General features: G+C 49.0%; 1 protein-coding gene across 1 annotated transcript in view; it reads left to right on the top strand.

Annotated features, from left to right (window-relative positions):
* Positions 1-19,624, top strand: part of LOC106893684 (plexin-A4-like) — a gene marked incomplete at its 3' end in the record, with an annotated part of 465,431 nt that overhangs the window by 441,929 nt on the left and 3,878 nt on the right. The window contains exons 5-6 of the mRNA XM_014951857.1: positions 13,362-13,485; positions 17,283-17,440. Coding sequence (XP_014807343.1) covers positions 13,362-13,485; positions 17,283-17,440 — 282 coding nt within the window. The remainder of the gene's footprint in view (positions 1-13,361; positions 13,486-17,282; positions 17,441-19,624) is intronic.

The raw sequence follows: 19,624 nt of genomic DNA, 5'->3' as shown, positions 1-19,624 counted from the left end.
CGTTCATCTCAGGCTTGAATGAGCCATCAAAATGCTCCTCAGGGATCTGCCTACGGAGGCACACACATGTGTGCACACAAATGGCTTGTCTGGCCACCACACATGTGTGCACACAAATGGCTTGTCTGTGGCTGCACCCCAGCAGTGCGTGAGCCGGTGTGGTCCTTGGGCCACCTCTGAACAAGCAGGGGAGCAGGTTGAATGTGATAGCCCCATCCAGGACATCCCCCCCAGGCAAGATTATCACACAATCACAGAATCTTCTAGGTTGGAAGGGACCTTAAAGATCATCTTGTCCAATTGGCAACCTAACTGACAAAAATAGACACCCGCACAACAAACAAGGAGCATCATCACTAAACCATACCTCCCAGCACTACATCAACCCGTCTTTTGAACCCCTCCAGGGATGGTGCCTCAACCACCTCCCTGGGCAGCCCATTCCAATGGCTGAGAACCCTTTCAGTGAAAAAATTTTTCCTAATATCCAGCCTGAACCTCCCCTGGTGTAACTTGAGGCATGTTGCCTGTGACTTGAGAGAAGAGACCGACCCCCACCTCTCTACATCCTCCTTTCAGGGAGTTGTAGAGAGCAATAAGGTCTCCCCTCAGCCTCCTCTTCTCCAGGCTGAATAACCCCAGTTCCTGCAGCTCTGGAAATTTGGGGAGAGGGGGGGTGAGGGGAAGGAGAAAGGAGCACGAAATCCCCCAGAGCAGGGAGAAGGGATGCTGTTTAGGCTTTGTAGGGCGGGAGATGGAAGAGTAAATCCCTGGTACCCACACCCCGCGGGGGGCTCCGGGGGTGGGCTTATTCCATGGCAGCAATAGAGGGAGGAGCCCACCTGGGGACAGAGATAAGGGGCGGGCGGTGGGATTGCCGTTCTGCAGCATAAGCCGGGAGAGTTATCAGGGCAGAAACTCGGCTTCTATTACCATGCATTAGAATAGATTAGCAGGCAGAGCAATTAGCATCCTCACTCCGTTTGGCGAAGCGACAGGGTCGGTGGCGGCGGGAGCAGGAGGGGTGTGGGGAAGAGGCAGCTTTGGCAGGGGGGCATTTCCCTCCCCAAAACTGCAGCCCAAGGATGGAGGGGATTTCTGGTCTTTCACCCCCAGGGCTTTCCCCCCTGGGACATTGAAAAGAGCAGGGTGGGATTCAGCTTTTGCTAGTAGTCTGAAACTTTTCGTGGCTCGTGGTCCCTGCAAAATTGCCCTGGGGAGATGCAAAGCTCCCAAAAGTGAATTTCAGCTTTCTTGAGTTACCTTTTCCATCTCTCTTTGAGAGAACCCCCGCTCCTTTGGCTTTCCCAAGTCAGCCCCATGGCCTTTTTCCTATTTTTTGCCCACACTCATCTTTGATTCCCAAAGAGCATGTTTTTTGGGGAGGTTAAAAACAAGGGTCTGACTCCTTCCTCAGCTGGGTTTGAATTTTCTGAGAGAGCTTCCCCTCCTTTCACCTCCAGGACAGGTTTCCCAGAAATGATCTTGTGCATGATCTCAGCTTGGATTTGTCCATTTTTTCCTGCCTTTCTGTATGGAATGGAGTATGCCAAGCAGTGAATAAAATTTAACTCCTTCATGCCAAGGAGAGGTGAATTTCAGCTACCCTCTGGCAGGGATGGAGGGCAACCCGGGGGCCAGGAAGAGTAGCCAGGGTGGGATGGCTATTTGCCACACCGCCACGTAAAGTTTAAAGCCAATTATGTCTACGTCTCGACATTTATGGCATCCCTATTCTTAGGACCCCGAGGGAACCTGGAAATGTCAAAACATTGCTAAAACTGACCTTAAACTTTACATGCAAGTGGGACTGAATCTCCTTCCTTTTCCTGACTCCAGCCAGAAAATTGCTTTGGCTCCAGCAGGGGGAAAGGCAAATTTCATCTGCTCCCTCCTTCCCCAGCCTTGCTCCCCCCTTGTGATAAAACCATCACAAGAGACACAAAGCTGCCTTTGCACGTTGGTCAGCCTGTGGCTCAAACAAACCTCTTATTACGTCCCCAGATCCCTTTAATTGCTCCCTTCCTGTCTCATCCTTCTTTCCAACTGGGAAACCAAAAACTTTGCCCCAATAAAAAAATGAAGCTGTCGTATCGCATCTCATCCTGGAAGAGGGACCAGGCTAACGAGACTGATTGAGACCACCACAGCCCACATAGTTTGAATCTCCAGAGCCTCCTGGAAATGAATGTCTCTCTTGTGTCCTGTAGTCCCTTTTCCTGGACTCCTGTCCCAAGCCCTGGTTGAAAATGTCATGAGGAGGGTTTGCACTTGGCTTCCACTGAGCTCCCTCTGCTGACCACCTTGCAAAAGGCATCGCCGACCTACCTGGTTGGTCTTCGAGTAGATAGATGTCCCTTCTGGCCTCTGAGCAAGAACTTGGGGCAGAACAAGTCTTGGGCCATCCTCTGTGCAATGCTTGTGCTGGGGAGACAGGTAGGACATCAGGTGACCCTCCTCCAGAAGCTGCTTGGCTTTGTGTAGAGAGGGGAAAACTCAAGCGATGCGGTGATGACAGAAGTCTCCCTGTCACCTCCCAGGCTCTGTTGCCTGCCCCAGGTTTGCCCAGGACACAAATGCTGGTGTGGTACAAGTCCAAAGACTTTGAGGAACATCCATCCTTTCTGTTACTTCATTTTGGAAGAAGTGTCCCTTCCTCTCGGGGGCAAGGAGAGCTGCTCCTGGGCCGTGCCTGCACTCTACACTAGATTTCAGATTCCCAGTTTATTGGTCTGTACTGAGCTAGGGACAGGGGAACCTCTTCAGTTTGACCCGTGTCAGCCACCTACAAGTGCAGCCTACCTCACCATGGGCTCTTTCTGGGCTGGGAAATCTCAGATTTCCCCTGGGAGAGAAAGAGATCGAAGAAATAGAAAAATCTGTGTCTCTAGTCCTATCTGGCTCCAGGACAGCTGGGCCCACCTGGGCTTCTCAGGGTCTTCAAACTGAGACCTAAATAGGATTTCCCTGAAAGTTTCCCTTCATCCCCTCTACCCTCCTCCATGGGAATTTTCTTGAACTTTCTCCTTGGATGTGTTTATCGAAAGCACCTGGGCAAAGAGACCACTGGAGGTGGCAGAAAGGTCAGATTATGGAGCGTGGGAAGGGGTGAGAACGTTTGTAGCTTAGACATGGGAGTGTTCACACCAGTCCTGAACATCGCTGTCCTCGTGGAGAGTCTGGGATGTGCAACCTGGCTGCTGGACCCTTTGTCCCCACCTTCCTCCCCTCTCCCTATCCCTGCACTACCCAGGCCCATGTTCTCCTTCCCCATATGGGAAGCAGTATGTGGAACCCTTGGATGCAGTACTGAGGGATATGGTGTATGGGAGGACTTTGTAGAGTAGGGTAGAAGGTTGGACTCGATGATCCCAAAGGTCTCTTCCAACCTGAATGATTCTATGATTCTATATCCTATTGCCTGTTGGTTGGGCATGAGGAGAATAGGGGACACATGAAAACCCTTGTGATAGGAGTCAAGGAGACAGACAACTTGAGAAGGAGAGAGGACCAAAATGCAGGTGAATTTAAGGGGAAGAGCTGAAGAGACATCAGAAAAAGCGTGGGCAACTGTGTCCAAGCACACAGACACAGAACTGGGAAGGGCTTAGGAATGGGATGGGGCAACAACTCCAACTTGCACAAACTGGGGACCTTGGAATGACCCCAGACCACAACAAAATGCCGAGCAATGAACAGATTGGGGAAGCAAATCCCAACTCTGAGGCTGTGTCCCATCAAAATGGTCCATCCTGCCCCGGTGGCTTGTCCTTGTTGGTGTAAATAGGGTGTGCACTGGTTCCCACCTGCCACCTTGGGTTCACCAGTGCTGGTCGGAAGGTGTAAGGAAAGGGTGGCTGTGATTATTCTGTCAAAGGGTGAGTGAATTTGTCCCCTGCAGGAAATGTCACCGTTTGGAATCAGAAAGGAAAAAAGCTGAAATGTCAAAACCTTTTGCGAAACAGTTGATGCCTGTAAATTACCTGTTTGGAGGTGGTGGTTGCTGAGCTGACCCAAACCATTGAGCTGTCTCTCATGCTGCTCCCCCAAACATTTGGCATCAAATACAGATGTTCCACATCCCTCGACTTCCCTGCAAGCCCACCTCCCTGGCCAGATTATGAGCCTTGCAATGCAAAAACAGCTAAAAAAAAAGACAAAAAACTGCTGTGCATCAAATTGTGAGGCTTCTCCAAAAAGGATTAATTTGTTTGGATTTTATTTCTTGGATTTCTTTTTTTTTTTTAATGGTAAGATCATTTTTTTTTCAGATTAAAAAAAAACGTATAATGCGCTAATTGCCATTTGTAAAAAAAAGCCCCTCTGTTCTGAGTAAAAATGTCTGATCAGATCCAATCACCACTCTTTTGTCTCGAAAATTGTTTTTAATTGACAAAATTACAGATAAGACCTTTTCCGTTGCCAGAAAACTGACATTAATTTTTTTTTTTGTGAAATAGAATAGTTGGATATTTTAGTCTGCTTCTGGGAAAATGAAGGAAAAAAAAAAAAAAGGAAAACAGAGAATCAAAATCTTCTCCTTTTTCAACAGCTTTGGATATAAACAAGAAAGGCTCTGTCAGGACTATATGCTGGTCTTGGGACTGCATTATTTCCACCTCCCCACAAAAGAAAAGAGAAAAAAAAAAAAGGTTTACAGAACAGAGAATCAAAATCTTCTCCTTTTTCAACAGCTTTGGATATAAACAAGAAAGGCTCTGTCAGGACTATATGCTGGTCTTGGGACTGCATTATTTCCACCTCCCCACAAAAGAAAAGAGAAAAAAAAAAAAGGTTTACAGAAATTTCTTCCTTGGCTTTCTCCTCCCAGGACTATTTATCTCTGCCTGTTTTGTCCACTCAGGGTGTCAGTCTCAGTTAGTTTGGTCTCCAGCAGGGACCACCAGATCTGGCTAATGGTGTGAATTAGCAGAACAACTTTCCACCTCTCCCCAAAGCCTTGTGGCCCCAGGGCACCGCATGGGTCTGTGGAGCAGCTGAGCATCTCCAACTCTGCAAGTCCAAATTGTGAGAGAAACTCAATGCATCATCTTATCAGAGTTTTTGCATGCCTTGGAAAACAATTACTACTAAAAAGGCCAGGTCCAAGGGCCATCCACCTCCAACTCTGCAAGTCCAAATTGTGAGAGAAACTCACTGCATCATCTTATCAGGGTTTTTGCATGTCTTGGAAAACAATTACTACTCAAAAGGCCAGGTCCAAGGGCCATTGTGCCTTTTAAATGCATTTAATTTGCCATCACAAGCCATACGAAGGGCTGCCTTGCTGGCAGGTATGACCAAAGGAAAAGCTCATGGGACTGTGAAGTAGTTTGACCCTAATGCATGGTCAGGGAGAACGCTGGACATCTTGGTCTGTAGAGCTCTCGGTGCAGTGTGTGTCTCCATCCTGGTGCAAGAAATGGGAGCTGGAGGGGTGCTCTGGCTCAGGTCCTAAGAACATCTGCAGGTCTGCCAACCTCTAAGCACCCTGCTTGGGAGGGGAGGGCACACCAGTACCTTCTCAATTCCCTCTGCTGAGAAATCAGGAGTCTCTCAACGCAAACTCAGGCATATCAGGCAGTGGTGGGATGGAGAGATGGACAAGAAATGGGAGGGGCAAGGAAATATTCCCCTTGGAGGCACTTGTCCCACCTCACTGCTCTCATGAGGGGTGGCCTCAATCAACACCTAGTTCTTAGCATCACATCTCCTCTGCTCCCTTCCCTCTGCAAGCAGCATATTTTCCCCAGTTTTTTTCCTCATCCCTTGCTCCTACATGGTCCTAAGGGATCTTCCTGTTTCAGTCACCTTCAGCCTCCTGAACCAAATTCCATTGCCTGCAGATGCTGTGATCACAGGGGTTTTACCACCATGAGGTCTGGATGGCAAAGACACAACCCCGAGGTGGGAGGAAGGGGAGGTGCAATGCTCCAGAGAAGTCCGAGAGGGACTCTTCAGGGTAAACTGATGGGGTGGGATGGGGATGAGGGTCTGCAGGACTGTATAGTGAGGGTGCATCAAAGTTCAGGACCCCCCAGTATGCTGGGAGTGTAGGAAACAAAGATACAGCCAAAAAGAAGATGATGAAAAATAATGGGGTTTGGTTGGTTTGGGGATTTTTTGGGGGGAGCAGGTTACAGAGGTTATTTTTGTTGATTTTTTTTTTTCTACAACAGGATGGTGGAGATGTGTCTCCACTTAGAGGCAAAAGCAGGTGAAAATAAAGAGTATGCAGCTGGAGGAGAACCCCATTTGACCCTTCTTGTACCTGGTCTGCCCAGCTGCATGGAGCTCTTGGCTCTGGGCTCAGCCTCTCCAAAGATTTCTGGGTTTCAGATTAACCCTTCCAGCTTTGGACATTTAGGGACAAACCCTGGAGGTGGTGGAGTGAGTCTGGGCTTGGTTAGACGAAGTCCTAGCGAAGGCAGAAGAGCACTTAGCATCTCATTGCAGAGGTGGAATAGCATCATACCCCTCTGCAGCTGGTGTTCACAGAACGGGTTCCAGAAGGTTGATTTAGGTCCCAGATGGCAGACCTGGGATTTAACCATGATTTCATGGGTCCCAAATCATAGAATCATAGAATTTCCCAGGCCGGAAGGGACCTCCAAGGGTCATCTAGTCCGACCTCCCCGCAGTCAGCAGGGACACCCCCAACTAGACCAGGTTGCCCAGGGCCTCGTCGAGCCTCTCCTTGAATATCTCCAGGGAAGGGGCCTCAACCACCTCCCTGGGCAACCTGTTCCAGTGCTCCACCACCCTCACAGTGAAGAACCCTCTCCTAATCTCCAATCTAAATCTGTTCCCCTCCAGCTTGAAGCCATTTCCCCTCGTCCTGTCACTGCAGGCCTTTCTAAACAGGTTCTCCCCAGCCTTCCTGTAGCCCCCCCTCAGGTACTGGAAGGCTGCTATTAGGTCTCCCCGGAGCCTTCTCTTCTCCAGGCGGAACAACCCCAGCTCCCTCAGCCTGTCCTTGTAGCAGAGGTGCTCCATCCCCCTGATCATCCTTGTGGCCCTCCTCTGGACCCTCTCCATCAGGTCTATATCCTTCTTATATTGAGGGCTCCAGACCTGCACACAATATTCCAGGTGAGGTCTCACCAGAGCAGAGTATCAGGACCTTCATCTCATCCTCAGGAGACCTGGGCTTACCTCTGCTCTCTGACACGCGTACGCCTATGCCTCACTTCTCTTTTCTCTGCGTGGTGATGTTTCAACCTCACAGAGGTGTCGTGAAGTTTAATTAGCTCCAGGCAGAGCCCTTTGAGATCCTGGGATGAGAGACGCTATAGAAGCGCAAAGTATTAATTTAACATTATTGAAATAATTGGTTAGTGGATAGCGAACAGAGGGTTGGCGTTAGCGGTATTTATTCCTAATGGGAGATGAGGAGGAAATAACATTCCTCATGGTTCAGCGGTAGGACGGGTTTCTCAGTGTTTGCCTTAATGGTTTGGACAGAAGCAGGACACTCGCGATTGTTAAGGATGCAGCTGATAATGAAATAGCAGGTGTTATTAAGACGTAGAGAGAAGCGCCGTGTCTGCGCCGTAATCTTATGCAAATAAGCTCAGGAGTGGAATATGCTCTTTTAGGTGTCTTAAGTGTAATGTGATGCCACTGGGTGGGAGTTACGCACCGGCTAATTATAGCGTGAATAGCGCTGAATTAGGTTAGATGGCAGTGGAAAGTGATCTCGGCATATTGACAGACCCAGCCTGTTAGAGGCACTGATATTTTATTAAAGCGAAACAATTATTGGCAGTACAAGGTTGTTGGGTTTTTGTTTTTGTTTTTTTTTTCCTGCCTAAACTGTAATAGAGAGACCAGATGAGAGCGCGGCGGAGTCACCGCAACCTTAGGTATTATTACAGAATCACAGAATCTTCTAGGTTGGAAGGGACCTTAAAGATCATCTTGTCCAACTGTCAACCTAATTTTGACAAAAATAGGCACCCGCACAACAAACAAGAAGCATCACCATCACTAAACCAGACCTCCCAGCACTACATCAACCTGTCTTTTGAACACCTCCAGGGATGGTGCCTCAACCACTTCCCTGGGCAGCCCATTCCAATGTCTGATGACCTTTTCGGTGAAAATTTTTTTCCTAATATCCAGCCTGAACCTCCCCTGGCGCAACTTGAGGCCATTTCCTCTCATCCTGTTGCCTGTGACTTGAGAGAAGAGACCTCTCAGGGCCCAGGCACACACTTGACTCTGGACGGAGACCACAGAAGTGATTAGTCGGGGTTGGGATATTTCATCATCCCTTTCACAGTCCAGCTGCCGTGTGCAGGCAGCTGCCTTCCAGGTGACCACTTTCCTAAGGCAGGCACTCGTGTCTGGAAGTACTTATTTATTAAAAGTCCCATTTGTCTCTATTTAGATATTGCTGAAGTTACTTTTTTTTGGGCTGCAACGTCCCCTCCGGGCAGCTGCTTTCAGCACCTGGGTCTTTTGCCACGTTTGTGTCTGTGTTTCAGCCGACACCACGCAGGGATTTGAGTATTGCAGGGCAATATTTCCCTCTGCACACGCTGAAAAAATTTTCCCCTGCTTTTGGGGCAGGGCAGAACAGAGTATTGCAGGGCAATATTTCCCTCTGCACACGCTGAAAAAACTTTCCTCTGCTTTTGGGGCAGGGTAGAACATTTTTTGGCAGTGCAGAGGAAGACTGGAGGGAGAAGGTTACTTTATGACAGGTCCGTCCCTTTTTCTGCTCCCCTTTTTCTGCTCCCCTGAAGATCCACCACATTTCAGCTCTGAAGACCCTTGGTTGGAGGTGCTGGGCAGATGCCTGGTGTGTAAACCAGTTCACAATAGACAAGGTGATCAAGGAAGAGGAGATGGGGGCAACCAAAAGGCTCTGAAGAAGAGCCCCCATCACTCCTTTCTGCATGGGCAAACCTACAAAACCCACTGCCAGGTGGCTCCAGCCCTTTAGTCTTGATTTATGCAGCAGCTGGGATCAATTACCTGGGATTAATTCAGCTGCCAGCTCCAGGAAGGGGGCTGTGATGCTGACTTGAGTGTCTGAACCCTGCAGGTGACCCAGACCCCAGCTCAGCTTGGTTCAGCCTGGCAGAGCTGCCCCATCATCAGACTCCAGCACGGGCAAAGTTGGGTGTTTTGGGTTTTTTTTCTCCCCACTTTTTTTTAAAATTGAGAAATTGCATTGAAAAAGTCGGACAGCGAAGTCAAAAGTTTAGAATTGGCAGAATCGAGGTCACCCCTGGAAAAAAGGAATAATAATGTGTGATCCTGTAATTAAAGTCTGGCTTGCAGTATGTCAGTGCGGGGAGCAGCTTTAGGACTGCAGAAGCTCCTTTCAGTCTAATTCCTGAGAGGCTGACACTGCAACCTTAACATTATATTAAAACCCAGGCTTAGTTTGGTTTGGTTTTTCATAATTTCATTCTTTGGATGGCAACACACCTTCACAGAATCACAGAAGGATACGGGGTTGGAAGGGACCTCTGGAGATCATCTAGTCCAACCCCCTGCCAGAGCAGGTCCACCCACAGCAGGTTGCACAGGAACGTGTCCAGGTGGGGTTTGAATGTCTCCAGAGAAGGAGACTCCACCACCTCCCTGGGCAGCCTCTTCCAGGGCTCTGCCACCCTCAAAGGAAAGAAGTTCCTCCTCATGTTTAGGCGTAAGATATTATATTCAAGTTGGTGCCCATTTCCTTTGTCCTATCCCTGGGCACCACTGAAAAAAGACTGGCCCCATCCTCTTGACACCCACCCTTTAAGTATTTATAGGCATTGATCAAACCCCCCCTCAGTCTTCACTTCTCAAGACACCCTTTAAGTATTTATAAGCATTGATCAAACCCCCCCCGCAGTCTTCACTTCTCAAGATGACAAAGACCCAAGTCCCTCAGCTTCTCCTCGTAAGAGAGATCCTCCAGGCCCCTCCTCATCCCTTCTGCCCTCTGCTGTCCCCTCTCCAGCAGTTCCCTGTCCTTAACCTTAACCTTAACCTTACTCGATGCCTTACAACAAGTATCAACACTGCAAGACACATCAGTCTAATATAGAGTGAGTTTTTCATCTGAAGAAGTAAATGTCTTAACTGTGTATGACCATCAAACAGCCAGATAAGGTGCTGATTATCATATTCCTGCTCAATGGTGGGGCTGGGAATACAAACCACTTTTCGAGGTGCTTATAACTTCTCCCCATGTGTTGTCCTCCTGTGTAAACGTGCTGGATGTATTTGCAACCTACCGTGGTGTTCCACTTGAAATGAGCCTGGGTTATCTGCCTGTTTAACTTTAGAAAAATCCGGACATTTCTGCTGTGCTGCAGCCGGAGGAAATAAATGAGAGGTAGCGGGGCATCTTGAAGAATTTGGGCACTTGTGCTTTTGACGCCGAGCCCAAAAGGGTTTCCTTCCAAGCTATTCTCAGGAGAGAAGTTCCCACGCCCTGTGGAGCTTTGATGGGATTGCCGTGTCTGTTTGTTTTATAGAAGTGCTTACAAAAATCTCAGGTCTGCATTTTGCTGGGCCTTTTCGTTCCGCGAGAGGGGACCTAGGGTTTGGGGAGTAGTTAATCGTCTGTCCATCCAACCCTCTGGAGACTGCACGTTTGAAATTCCTGATCCAGCATGCTAAAGGAGACTTAATGGGATGAAGACTCCCAGGGAACGGAGAGCAGAGCAAACTGAGAGCGTGCTGAGAATGGCAGAGATCTCCCTTTATGATTACTGGAAATACAAAAGTTTCCTCTGCCGGAAAGATGGGGCAATTTGAGTTTGAAATTGGGGTGCTCGTTTTACCTAGCGCCAGCCACTAGAGAGAAGCCAAGCCCTGAAGTTTTGGGCCAGATCCCAAGCTTTGAAATATTTGAAATATTTCAAATATTACCCCACCTGGAATACTGTGTCCAGCTTTGGAGTCCTCAACACAGAAAGGACATGGACCGTCTGGAACAGCTGGAGCGGAGGGCCACGAAGATGATCAGAGGGATGGAGCACCTCTGCTATGAAGACAGGCTGAGGGAGCTGGGATTGTTCAGCCTGGAGAAGAGGAGGCTCCGGGGAGACCTTATAGCGGCCTTTCAATACCTGAAGGGTGCCTACAGAAGAGCTGGAGAAGGACTCTTTGCCAGGAGGTGTAATGATAGGACAAGGGGAAACGGTTTTAAATTGGAAGAAAAAAGATTCAGATTAGATCTCAGGAAGAAATTTTTTACTCTGAGGGTGGTGAGACACTGGAACAGGTTGCCCAGGGAAGTTGTGGCTGCCCCATCCCTGGAGGGGTTCAAGGCCAGGCTGGATGGGGCTTGGAGCAACCTGGTCTGGTGGGAGGTGTCCCTGCCCAGGGCAGGGGTTTGGAACTAGATGATCCTTGAGGTCCCTTCCAACCCAAACCATCCTATGATTCTATGATTTCAAATAGCCATATATCATGTAGGTTTTGAATGGTTTCAAATTGTGTTGCCTTAGATCCCTGGCTGCCAATCCCCACGAATATTGGCATGAGGTGTTCAAGGCCAGGCTGGATGGGGCCTTGAGCAACCTGGTCTGGTGGGAGGTGTCCCTGCCCATGGCAGGGGGGTTGGAACTGGATGATCTTTGAGGTCCCTTCCAACCCAAACCATTCTATGATTCTGTGATTCTATGATTTCAAATGGCCATATATCGTGTAGGTTTTGAATGGCCTCTGCATGTGTTGCCTTAGATCCCTGGCTGCTGATCCCCACGAATATAGGCACAATCTCTGCTCCAGGGAGCAAGGACGTTGAGGGATGATCTCGGAGCAGCCTCCTCCTCGCACAACTAAGACTCCGAAGTCTGGGAGTGGGTGAATAATTTAACACTTAGTCTTTATAGCTGATTTTAATGGGGGGTAATAGCACTGCTAATAACAAAATCCATTGAAGGCACCCTGTGCAAGTCCATAACGTTAGCTTAATGGCAAAAGGTAATTGGCATGCAGTTGGAGCTGTCTTTTTGTATTAACCCTGTGGATTTTTAGGCAGGCACCTTCCTTCCTTGAAGCGATGGCCTTGGCAAGGCATGTGGAGTGAAATGCAGATGTGTTTTCAGCTAAGCACATGCAAATCTGGATTGAAACAGGGTGCTCTGCTACCAGTTCACATTGCTGGCTTGTGTTCACGTCGGGCAGATGAGACAAGAGACAGTGACAGCGCTAAAAGCCATGACAATTAGTGTGTGGTTTCAGCTTTGAAGGCTTGTGCAGCCCAGGTGCAGAGCACCCACAAATTTTACTGAGCTCTCACTAATTGGCAGCACCAGAATATTTAAGATGCAACTGTGGGCACCTCTAGGCAGGCACTTTCAAACCAGATGCCAAAATACCCTCAACCTGACTGGGACTACTTAGCAGCTGCTGGGCAATGGATTGGAGGGCTGCTCCTCCAGAGAGCTACCAGCAGCCCAGAAGGACCACAGCAGGGCCAAAGAGCATGGACTATGCACAGATACTCTAAAAGGACATCTTGGTGTAAAGGACATCTTGGACAGTACAGTTCTCTGGGCTGCCAGGGGAAGGTTATGCTATAACGGTGATGCGGGTAGAGACACAGCATAAAAAAGACATTGAGGTGCTGGAGCGGGTCCAGAGAAGGGCGACAAAGATGGTGAGGGGTCTGGAGAATAAGTCTTATGAGGAGAGGCTGAGGGAACTGGGGTTATTCAGCCTGGAGAAGAGGAGGCTGAGGGGAGACCTTATTGCTCTCTCCAACTCCCTGAAAGGAGGGTGTAGAGAGGTGGGGGTCGGTCTCTTCTCCCAAGTCACAGGCGACAGGACAAGAGGAAATGGCCTCAAGTTGCGCCAGGGGAGGTTCAGGCTGGATATTAGGAAAAATTTTTTCACTGAAAGGGTTATCAGCCATTGGAATGGGCTGCCCAGGGAGGTGGTTGAGGCCCCATCCCTGGAGGTGTTCAAAAGACGGGTTGATGTAGTGCTGGGAGGTATGGTTTAGTGATGGTGATGCTTCTTGTTTGTTGTGTGGGTGTCTATTTTTGTCAGTTAGGTTGACGGTTGGACAAGATGATCTTTAAGGTCCCTTCCAACCTAGAAGATTCTGTGATTCTGTGATCTCTAGAGCTGTGCAACCTACCCAAGGGATGGGGCTTTCACCCAACACCCTTCCTCCTTCCATGGTGTCCTTGCAACTCTCCAGTCTGCTGAGCTATCCCACGGCTGCTACCACTGGAGTCAGAGCACCCCAGCGCATGAATTTTCCAGCTAGTGCAGTCCCAAAGGGCAAACTGTTGACTTTCCACCCAAAACCATTGCTCCTTCCGTGTTGGAGGTTTGTCCCCACACTCACAGCCTGGTTTTGTGTTAACTCTTGTCCCTCTCTGTTCCCTTTTGCTCAGGTGCACCAGGAAGGAGCGATGCGAACGCTCCAGTGAGCCGCGGAGATTCGCCTCGGAGATGAAGCAGTGTGTCCGGCTCACCGTGCATCCCAACAACATCTCCGTCTCCCAGTACAACGTATTGGTGAGGAACGTTAATCCTTGTGTCCCCCCCCGGTTTAATCTGCCCACATGCATTTTGATAGACCCAGGTATGTGCCACCTGGGGTCAGCATGAGTGGGAAGGACTGGCAGCTCCATGCACGAGGTTCTCCAGAGTTCATTACTTTCCCCAGCAATTTTCGTGGCACAGAGAAAGATTTGCTGTGGGAGGACATTTTGGCCTTGGTTGTGCCCTGTCTAGAAGTATGGAAGAGGTTTACCTCTTTGTTGTGAGGAGCTGAGGGCAGGTCTGAAGGAATTCTGTGCCCTGCAAGCGTTGTGTGCATACAGTGTAGCTGCTTAATTCCTTGGGAGAGGGGTTTTTGTATGGCTGGCATGGACTTTAGGCAAGGGACATTGCCACACAATAATGAAATGATCTTCTAGGATAAGGACAAGCGAGGGATACCATATGTTATATCAATAAGCTCAAATTTTCTATCACCTTGTGTGGAAATATGTCTTTCGTAAGCCACCAAAAACTCCACCCTGCTGGAGACTGAGTATGTGGAGCAGAGGATGCTGTGCAGAGGGACCTAAGGCTGCCAAGGTTCATGTTCTCAGCATGAAGGTTCATGCTCTTTTGTGACCTTCCTCAGCACAAAGTTTAGCCTTTCTGCCCTCGAGCTACTCAAGTCATCAACCAACAAAGCCACATGGTGAATGCTGGTAGAGCAGTAGATGATCCTTTTCTGGACTTGAGACAAGAAATCTCTGTTGAAGATCTAACCAGTTTGTGGTTTATCTCTTGGCTCATGACAGCAGTACCTTACGTGGTGAGATCCCAACACCCTCTGAGAAGGAGGCAGAGACCTATTTCGTTCAGACTTTGTCCTTTTGGACATAGTAGTTTGGACTGGAATTGAGTTGATAACTCAGGCCCTAAAAGCTCCATCTCTGGATGAGTTGTTCACTAGCCCCATACCCTGAAAGGTGTAAATGGTGTTGCTCAAGGTGCAGCTGCCAGACATCTTCCAGATGAGAGGTTTTGGAGTGCTAGGGTTTCTGCAGGGCTAATGAAATCGGCCTTTCAAAGCCTGCATGTCCAATCATTGCTGCTTTGTTTCAGCCTCTTAACTTTGCTGTGACTTTACTTTCCTAGGCTTCAAACAAAACTGATCTGAGACATCTTGAGTCCTTTGTTCTTCTGGGAGTTCAAGGTTTCTTTTTCTTATTCTCTCAGTAGTTGTGGAATTCTTTCATGTTGGAATAAATCCTGGGGGACTAGCTGGCTCAGGGCGATTGAAATTGATAACAGAATAAAAGACCTTTACCTCTAGGTTACTCTGGCAGGGCAAGTCAACCCAGAGCTGCTGGGATCAGAAGTTGCCGTCATCTGACTGTTACCCAATAATCTGCATGAATATTTCAATGGGAGGCTCAGCCCTGTCCCAGCCAGACTGGTGTCCCAGCTCATACACAGCCACCACAGATGGTCTCTTGGCAAATCAGGAGGGGGACACCAGCAAACAAACGGCTGGTGGTTTCCTTGCTGGGTCTCACCTGGGTTCTAGCAGAGGGTCAACGTGGATGAGAACACAGTCAATACTGTCTTCTCATCCACAGAGCCAGAGAAGGTATCTGTGTGGCCAATCTTTTAGACTTCAGGTACTAACAAGGACTTAGAAAATTGTATCTGAGCCTGTTTCAGTCCAGGGCTGCTAATTTGGGATCTCTGAGAAGAGGTACTTGCTGGGAGAAGGCTCCATTCTTCCCTTGTAAGAGCAGCTCCAGAGCAGGCGTGTGGGATGTAGGACTTGTGTTTGTTCAGAGAGTGCACTGGCTCACGATGTTTGTTGCCAAGCACTACTGGTCTGTCCATTGGTGTCATCTTCTGCAGGGCCCATCTTCATTCTGCTTCACCCATGCTCAGAAATATTTGTTAAGCAGAGTAGTTTCCCCTTCTCCATTTCTAGCAGTGTATTCGTGAGCCTGAGTGCTAAATCCAACCAAATAACCAAAGTTTTTTCCTACTCCCCATCCAACAGCAAAAAAAATAATAAAAAAAAATAAAATCACCTTTTCCCATTGCCATTCCCATTGCCCAAAAATGAACATACTCCCAAACAGACTTTATGTCAGCCAGGGCTAAGGCCTGTCTGCTCAGCCTTTCTTGCTGGTGGCACCTGGTATGAATAGCTCCAAACCTTCTCTAAGTGAGGAAAACACAGTGTGGGCGAGCAGTATGCAGTATGTTGTGCTATCATCCTCTCCTGTTTTGTCACCTGGACTGACCTCCTCTGTTCTTTGTGCTGGTAGAAACAACACTTCAGCATGCATTTGTGTCTCTTTTTAGTGACTGTCACCTCAGATGGGGCCTGAGCTAGCTCATGGAGGAGGCACGTGTGGAGAGCATCTGCATTTGTGCCTGCGTCAAGTGGCTGGCTCTCGTGGTTGGTCACAAAACCTCTAAATTTATACTAACTAGTAGGCCATCAGCAGGTGCTAGTAGTACACTGAGATGCCTCTTTGTGTTAAGACACAGTCTAGTGGGTTGGGCAGGACCCCCAGTGATGGGTAGCAGTGGTGCAGGACCTTAGTTGGTCCGGGAAGTTAGCAGCATGAGGGTCCTCCTCCAGAGAATACACATGGTGGAAACCAGCCATGAGATTCCTTTCTTTCATGACCATGGGCAATGGCATAGCAATGCCAGTGGGTGTTGTAAACTCTAAAAACATGGACAATATCGCTGTAGCAATAGGACGAGGGGTATTGGAAAGAGAAAGCTCTGGGGAGACCTTATAGTGGCCTTCCAGTCCCTAAAGGGGGCTACAGGAAAGATAAGGGAAGGACTCTTTATCAGGGAGTGGAGAGATAGGATGAGGGGTTATGGTTTTAAACTGAAAGAGGGGAGATTTAGATTAAATATTTAGAAGATATTCTTTACTGTGAGAGTGGTGAGGCACTGGAACAGGTTGCCCAGAGAAGTTGTGGATGTCCCATCTTTGTAGGTATTCAAGGCCAGGCCGGATGGGACTTTGAGCAACCTGGTCTAGTGGGAGGTGTCCCTGTCCATGGCAGAGGGGTTGGGACTCGATGATCTTTAAGATCTCTTCCAACACAATCTACTCTACGATTCTATGAATTTCTCCTTCACAGCTTTTTTTTAATGAATGGCAGCCCCCCAGCATGTCCCCAGGGCCAACTGCTTCTTTGGTGGGATGGGCAGGAGAGGTTTGCTGTGCCTCTTATAAGAGACGTCGTTTCTTTGTGGTGGACTGAAGGCTGTAACTAGACTCTCCTTACACAGGAACTTGGTGACAGAGCGCTCCCCCATCTGCTGATGCTAGGAGAGCAGGCCGTAGAGAGTTAGACTGGAGCGCTACAGTTTCTCTGTAGTCTGCAGAGTGCCTCTTGTGAGTAGTGGTCACCTTCCTCAGAAAACCGCGTGCCTTGGGGCCACCAAAGCCCGAGTCTTCACAGCTGGCCCCCAAAAAAAGACTCCCTGCCTAACCTTACACTTGCATGACAGATAGTGAGCACTCCCTCCTCTCCACTGACCCAGCCAGCACTGGGATGCAGTGCCGTTGTCCCTGCATAGCCACCCACCACCTGTGTCAGCATCAGCATCTCATCCCCTTCCCCTTCCCCACACACATCCCTCTCCTGAATCGCTGCTTTCTGTTGAAGGAGGATGCTCTCTCTAGCAAGAGGCTCTTTGTCCAACCTCTCCAGTGTAATTCTCTCCTGCTGACCCAGCTCTGTTGTTCGGCTTAGTATTTTCTCTTTCCTTTTTTTTTTTTTTTTTCTATCTCTCCCTCCCTCCCTCTTTGCTTACAGCTGGTCTTGGAGACCTACAACGTCCCTGAGCTGTCAGCGGGAGTCAATTGCACCTTCGAGGACCTTTCAGAGATGGATGGCTTGGTGGTGGGCAGTCAGATCCAGTGCATCTCGCCAGCTGCCAAAGAAGTGCCCCAGATCATCACAGAGAACGGTGGGTATCCCACAGCTCCTCCATCTGTGCCACTTCTCCCTCCTTTCCTCACCTCACACCCTTGTGTATCTCATCACAGAATCACAGAATCTTCTAGGTTGGAAGGGACCTTAAAGATCATCTTGTCCAACTGTCAACCTAATTTTGACAAAAATAGACACCCACACAACAAACAAGAAGCATCATCACTAAACCAGACCTCCCAGCACTACATCAACCTGTCTTTTGAACACCTCCAGGGATGGTGCCTCAACCGCCTCCCTGGGCAGCCCATTCCAATGGCTGATAACCCTTTCGGTGAAAAATTTTTTCCTAATATCCAGCTGAACCTCCCCTGGTGGAACTTGAGGCCATTTCTCCTCCTGCTTTGTCCCAACGCAGAGTTTGGTTCGCAGGAGCCTGAGGACAGAGCATTCAAGACACAGGGAGTAGGTGGGACACTGTGCTGGGTGCTCGTACTATGAGTTGTCTGAACGTGTGCGTGTGTGTTTCTGTGTGCACACGTGTGCAAGCGTTGTGCTGCGATCCCGCTACCTGCATTGAGGTGCTTGTATGTGCCATAGTGTGTGTTTTCAGACTGCCACCGAGTGGCAGTTACATATATCTGGCAAAGACCAGAGATGATGTAGGATATGATGAGAGGATGTGCTCGCCTTTTGCCCAGGCTGGTCTTACACAACCTAGGGAATGAGGCTGTGCATGCCCTCAGCACATCCCATCCTCTGCAGCAGCCAGAACGTCCTGCAGACCTGGACGATTCCAGTAATTTCCCTCTCCCAGAGTGGTCCAGCACAGAAATAACTCAGAACAGGATGAGCACCTCTCATAAATAACTGAAATAACTCAGAATAGGATGAGCACACAGAAATAGGATGGAGCACCTCTCCTGTGAAGACAGGCTGAGGGAGCTGGGATTGTTCAGCCTGGAGAAGAGAAGGCTCCGGGGAGACCTTATAGCGGCCTTTCAATACCTGAAGGGTGCCTATAGAAGAGCTGGGGAGGGACTCTTTGCCAGGAAGGGTAATGATAGGACAAGGGGAAACGGTTTTAAATTGGAAGAAAAAAGATTCAGATTAGATCTCAGGAAGACATTTTTTACTCTGAGGGTGGTGAGACACTGGGACAGGTTGCCCAGGGAAGTTGTGGCTGCCCCATCCCTGGAGGGGTTCAAGGCCAGGCTGGATGGGGCTTTGAGCAACCTGGTCTGGTGGGAGGTGTCCCTGCCCATGGCAGGGGGTTGGAACTCGATGATCCTTGAGGTCCCTTCCAACCCAAACCATTCTATGATTCTATGATTCTAACTCCCAGAGTGGGCTCCAAGGATGGCCCCCACCCCTCAACTTCCTGCCATTTTTTGTTTCCCTTGTCTAACAACTTTTCTAGGTACTTTCAAGAGCATCTGAGGTTCTTTGCGGGGACTTAATATAAAAACCTTGACCCTGCTGCTCAGCCCAAGAGGCGTAGAGAGGGTGCTACTATTTTTGGTTTTGGTTTCCTGTGAAATTTTATGGTCAAGTTTGTCTCTGAGTATCCTCAGGCCCCAGAAAATGAAGTGACACAAACCATCACCATCATCTCTGCTCTCCCCAAGCTGCCCACAGCTGCATGTGCTCTCCATCGCGGTTCCAAAACAAGCCCCCAAAGGGCTGTTACTGCTTTAAGGTCCCACCGGGTTATCATCATTCATGTTTGTCGACCAAGAGAGATGCCAGAAACTATTTCCTTGGTATGAACATCTGTCCCAGGCCAGGCTATAATCAACCACCAAACAAAAATAGCAGTGGAAGCTGGAGGCAGGCCAAGAGAGAGAGATTTACATGAAGCATGGTTTCCAGAGAAGCTGGGTACCTGCAGCTTGTATCAACTTCAGCAGCTGGTGCTCCGCATCTCTGCAAGGACCAAGTCCTCCATGCATAGTGCCAGAAGCTGGATTTGAACCAAAGTAACAGGCGATAGGACAAGAGGAAAGGGCCTCATGTTGTGCCAGGAGAGGTTTAGATTGGATATTGGGAAAAATTTCTGCACCAAAAGGGTTATCAAGCATTGGAACAGGTTTCCCAGGGAAGTGGTGGAGTCACCATAGAATCATAGAATGGTCCAGGCCAGAAGGGACCTCCAAAGGTCATCTAGTCCGACCTCCCCGCAGTCAGCAGGGACACCCCCAACTAGACCAGGTTGCCCAGGGCCT

The sequence above is a fragment of the Calidris pugnax genome, unplaced genomic scaffold, assembly GCF_001431845.1.
Source record: "Calidris pugnax isolate Ruff unplaced genomic scaffold, ASM143184v1 scaffold158, whole genome shotgun sequence".
NCBI lineage: Eukaryota > Metazoa > Chordata > Aves > Charadriiformes > Scolopacidae > Calidris > Calidris pugnax.
Note: the sequence above shows the minus strand (reverse complement) of the source record. Positions and strands in the feature narration are given on the sequence as shown.